This window comes from Bufo bufo, chromosome 1 (assembly GCF_905171765.1).
Source record: "Bufo bufo chromosome 1, aBufBuf1.1, whole genome shotgun sequence".
NCBI classification, from domain to species: domain Eukaryota; kingdom Metazoa; phylum Chordata; class Amphibia; order Anura; family Bufonidae; genus Bufo; species Bufo bufo.
This window is the reverse complement of record NC_053389.1, coordinates 821,519,907-821,524,597: the sequence shown is the minus strand read 5'-3', so window position 1 is coordinate 821,524,597 and position 4,691 is coordinate 821,519,907. Positions and strand designations below refer to the sequence as shown.

Genomic DNA, 4,691 nt, shown 5'->3' with positions numbered 1-4,691 from the left:
CCACAATCCCTTTACGTCGGCTAAACCCTCTATAGATCTTTTCCCTTGTAAGGGCTGGTACATAAAACTGCTGTTAGTCTGTAAGGGAATAGAATCTCCCTACAGGAGCTGCTCCTTATCAGTCAGCCATTAACTCCTCAAACCTCCTAGGTAAGAAGGGTGGAGACAGCCCTGACTAGCATCAAGGGCTCACCTACTCCCAATAGAAACGTATGGGATTTGTAGTACATGCACATAATACATAAAATGCAATGATATTAATACTCTTAGGAGATCTGACATAATTATGTAGAGACACCTGCTTAGAACATTCTTCCAGATGGCTCCCCCACACCTCATGTTACACCCAGATATATGACATTGTCATAGCACAAATAATATTCCAGTTCGTAGGAGTAGATGCACTTGTATTTTTCAGTGAAGGTTAGAGTTATATGAAACGCACAAGAACTTCTCAGTAAAGTTCTGGATTTTATTATATAAAGAACAATGTGTCCTAATTTATGATAAAGTGAACGTCTTAGCAATGAAATCTACATGATTGTTCTGTATGCAGGAGAACAATCTGACTGTGGTCACAGAGTTTATCCTTCTAGGATTTCAAGGCAGTCAATATTTAAGAACATTCCTGTTCTGTCTTCTCCTCATGGTTTACTATGGAACAATATGTGGGAACCTCCTGATCATCACCCTGGTGTCCACCAGCAAGAACCTCCACACTCCAATGTACTTTTTCATCTCCCAATTGTCCATGAGTGACATCTTATTAACAACTGATATTGTTCCCAACATGCTTCACATCCTACTGAATAATAGGGGGACCATTACTTTTTCTGGCTGTATCATTCAGTTTTATGTTTTCTGTGGTTCAGAGATATTTGAGTGCTTTCTTCTCACAGTGATGTCCTATGACAGATATGTGGCCATCTGTAATCCCCTCCGTTACACTTCTATTATGACAACTACATATCGTATGAGATTGGTTGTCATCTGCTGGTTGTTAGGATTTTCCGCTGCCTTCATTGACATTCTAATGACACTGATGTTAAAATTTTGTGGTCCAAATATCATTGACCATTTCTTCTGTGACCTTGTCCCACTGATAGAAATGGCCTGTTCTGATACCTATTTCATTCAACTTGAAATCTACTTATTGAGTATACCGACGGTGATCATACCAACCATAATAATCATTATGTCTTATGTTAAAATAATTTCAGTCATCTTAAGGATTCCATCCAGTACTGGTAGACAGAAAGCCTTCTCCACCTGTAGCTCCCACCTCATTGTGGTCTCCATATTTTACTGGACTTTGTTCACAGTTTATATTATTCCAACAAGAGGACAAACACTGACCATCAGTAAAATCCTTTCACTGCTATATACTGTGTTTACTCCTTTGATCAACCCCATTATATACAGTCTGAGGAATAAAGACATAAATAAAGCCATACAGGGAACATTAAATAAATATACTAGATGTGGCAATTGCCCATAAATTAATGTATTTTGTTGGGTGCATCTTCAAACAGAGCATCATCATCTAAGACTGGTTGCTGTACTTGGTAATCATGACCAAATAATAGGTAAACCATACATATCTAACTACAGAAATAACTAACTGGAAAAACAGCCAACAAACAGCAACGTGTCTACATGCAATGCTCCGCTTAGGAGAGTCTACAGTTACCCCCTAGGTATTCACCACAACCCACTTTTCTGCTAGGGACCAAGGTTGCATCTATGGTGTAAAGTGACTTACAGTAAAACAGGTGCAATTTCTCAACTCACAGACCTAACCATAGGACTAGGGTTGAGCGAACCCAAACTGTAAAGTTAGGGTTCGTACCGAACTTTAGGATTTTTGGACCCCGGACCCGAACCTGAACATACTAATGGCATGGCTGTGATTGGCCAGTCCAGCATGTGACCCAGGCTCTATATAAGCTGGAGTCACGTAGCGCTGCACGTCACTCTGCTGTTACAAGTGTAGGGAGAGCATGCTGCTGGACTTTTGATTTCAGGGAGCGAATAGGAGAGAATCTAACTCAGCGATCTACAGACAAACAGTTGTGTGGGTGCAGGGCACTATCGTTTTACCCTGCCCTGAGCTCATTGACCAAAAAAAAATAAACTTTTATAATTCTGTTAGTTAGGTGGGTGGCGGCGGCGGCCATTTTATGCAAGCTCAATGCACCAGCACTGCATCGGAGCTTTTGGGACATGGCAAATCCCAATTTTTTGGGCAATCTACAACATCTGGATTAGTCGGTGTGCAATTTAAGCTAGAAATACACCCATCATTTTCTGGGGTTTAAAAAACACACTTTTTTTTTCAAAAAACAGTATTCCTTTGATGCAGATGTCATTGTGAGATACACCCTTAATACATTTGGGTTACATTCAGAGATTTTAAATACCGCCATTCGGTGCACCAATATTGAATTCAGGCCTACACTGGTTCAGGCCGTGTGAGATACACCCTGTAACGGAACGCCTAGCACCCCAACCGGGTACCTCCGTTGATAGCTGCTCCTAGTGCTTTCCGAGGACTCCAAGCACTCCACTTGACACCGTACGCACTGCAGACCCCACAAACCGCCGAAGCTTGGTTGAGGTCTCACCGTCTCCTACCCACTCTGGACCTACGACCAGGCTCCAGTGGGTGAACCTCTCCTAAAACCAGAGAGCAGGAACAGCCCTTAAAAGAGCTAGTAGTTATAGCCAGGGGAGTATAGCAAATCTCCCAGCGTATAGCAATCCCCAGCGTCGATCAGTTACCCAAACATCAGCCTCAACATGATAAAGGGTAAAACAGGAACTGACTGTACTTCACGTACAGCCTCTTTTATTCACAAACCAAAAACATAGTACTGCCCACAGGGTTTTGAAATACAACCAATCAATATATTACAACACATCCCCACAATGCATCATGGTTTCCTCCTCTCTGCCCTGGAGACACCCGAGGAGCAATTCAATTATCTCTCAGGACAAAGGGGAATGGCCAATACACACGTGGGGACAATGGAACAGACATCACTTACTCAAACATACAATGTCCCACCCTTTACAATACACATAGACATTTAACACATTCCCAGACAGCTCAAGTCTGAATGCATATTATTAGGTGAATGGCACTCAGACAACATGAATACAATAAAATGAGCTAACTGGGTACCCTCACATAACATACAATACAATTACACAGACAGATGGTTCTGTCACACATCTCAAAACCCCACATGTCCCCATATGGCTTGGATCTGAGCGCTCAGATGCCACAAACACAGTCAAATCGCCATGGGGTTTAAGTTTTGCATGGGCTGATGAGAGGGCCCATAATCCTGGGGCAAGAGGCTGGTAGCCAGGCCCCTCCAAAACCCAGTGGCGAGGTTGGTTTCGCCACATATCTCCCCCTCCCAGGGAAGACTAACCAGATACCTGACCTCACGGTCAGTACCTGAGTTAGTCTGGCAGTCCACCCACAACCCAATACTGGACCTGTTGAATTTTGGAGCCTGGCTCTGTTCTGAATGTCCCCAGCTGTTGAGGGGGCATCTGCTACTCCTTGCTTCCTTGTTGCTCTCTAGCTTGGAGCTGTAGGTACTTGGTGGGCAGAGGCCGACTGCGCTCTGCCCCGATGCCAGCTCTTCCGCTGGGGTAGCCTGTGGGGAGTCAGGCTCTGGATAAGAGGATAGAGGAGGGCAGAGGCCGACTGCGCTCTGCCCAGATGCCAGCTCTTCTGCTGGGGTAGCCTGTGGGGAGACAGGCTCTGGATAAGAGGATAGAGGAGGGCAGAGGCTGACTGCGCTCTGCCCAAATGCCAGCTCTTCTGCTGGGGTAGTCTGTGGGGAGTCAGCCTCTGTAGAAGAGGATAGGGGAGGGCAGAGGCCAACTGCGCTCTGCCCAGATGCCAGCTCTTCCGCTGGGGTAGCCTGTGGGATGTCCGGCTCTGGAGAAGAGGATAGTGGAGGGCAGAGGCTGACTGCGCTCTGCCCAGATGGGAGCTCTTCTGCTGGGGTAGCCTGTGGGGAGTCAGCCTCTGGAGAAGAGGATAGGGGAGGGCAGAGGCTGACTGCGCTCTGCCCAGATGCCAGCTCTTCTGCTGGGGTAGCCTGTGGAGAGTCAGCCTCTGGAGAAGAGGATAGGGGAGGGCAGAGGCCGACTGCGCTCTGCCCAGATGCCAGCTCTTCTGCTGGGATGTGGTCAGGGAATCCTATCCCCAGGACCTTGTTGCAGATCGGCTGTGGAGAGGAGGAATCGCTTACCTCCTCCTCCTGGCATTCCTGCAGGGTTGGTGGGGGATCTGAACCGGCCGTCCAGCATCCCGGTAGGCCTGGTGCAGAGACCGCGGTCCCATCTGCACCATCGGAGTTAGGGGTGCTGTCCCCCTGTGGTTGGGGAGAGAGATCGGTTGTCTCTTCTCTCTTTACAACACACTGCCGCTGGGGAATGGAGATGATGCTCTCCTCTCCCTGCAAAACATACTGCTGCTGGGGAGCAGGACCAACTGTCCCTACTCCCTGAAACTCTGGCTGCCGTTGGGGATCTGGACCGACTGCCCAGCATCCCTGTAGGGCCGGTGGAGAGATCTCAGTCCCATCTCCATATGGGTTTTCCCCCAGGACCAGTCTATGAGGTCCCCTACCTCTGTAGCTAACACTGAAGCAGGGGATACTTCAGTT

General features: G+C 47.1%; 1 protein-coding gene across 1 annotated transcript; it reads left to right on the top strand.

Annotated features, from left to right (window-relative positions):
• The first annotated feature begins 550 nt into the window (after positions 1 to 550).
• On the top strand, positions 551 to 1,498 carry LOC120989501 (olfactory receptor 11L1-like). The gene has a single exon (XM_040417646.1). It carries the CDS (start codon positions 551 to 553, stop codon positions 1,496 to 1,498), a length of 948 nt encoding a protein of 315 aa, XP_040273580.1.
• The last annotated feature ends 3,193 nt before the right edge of the window (positions 1,499 to 4,691 follow it).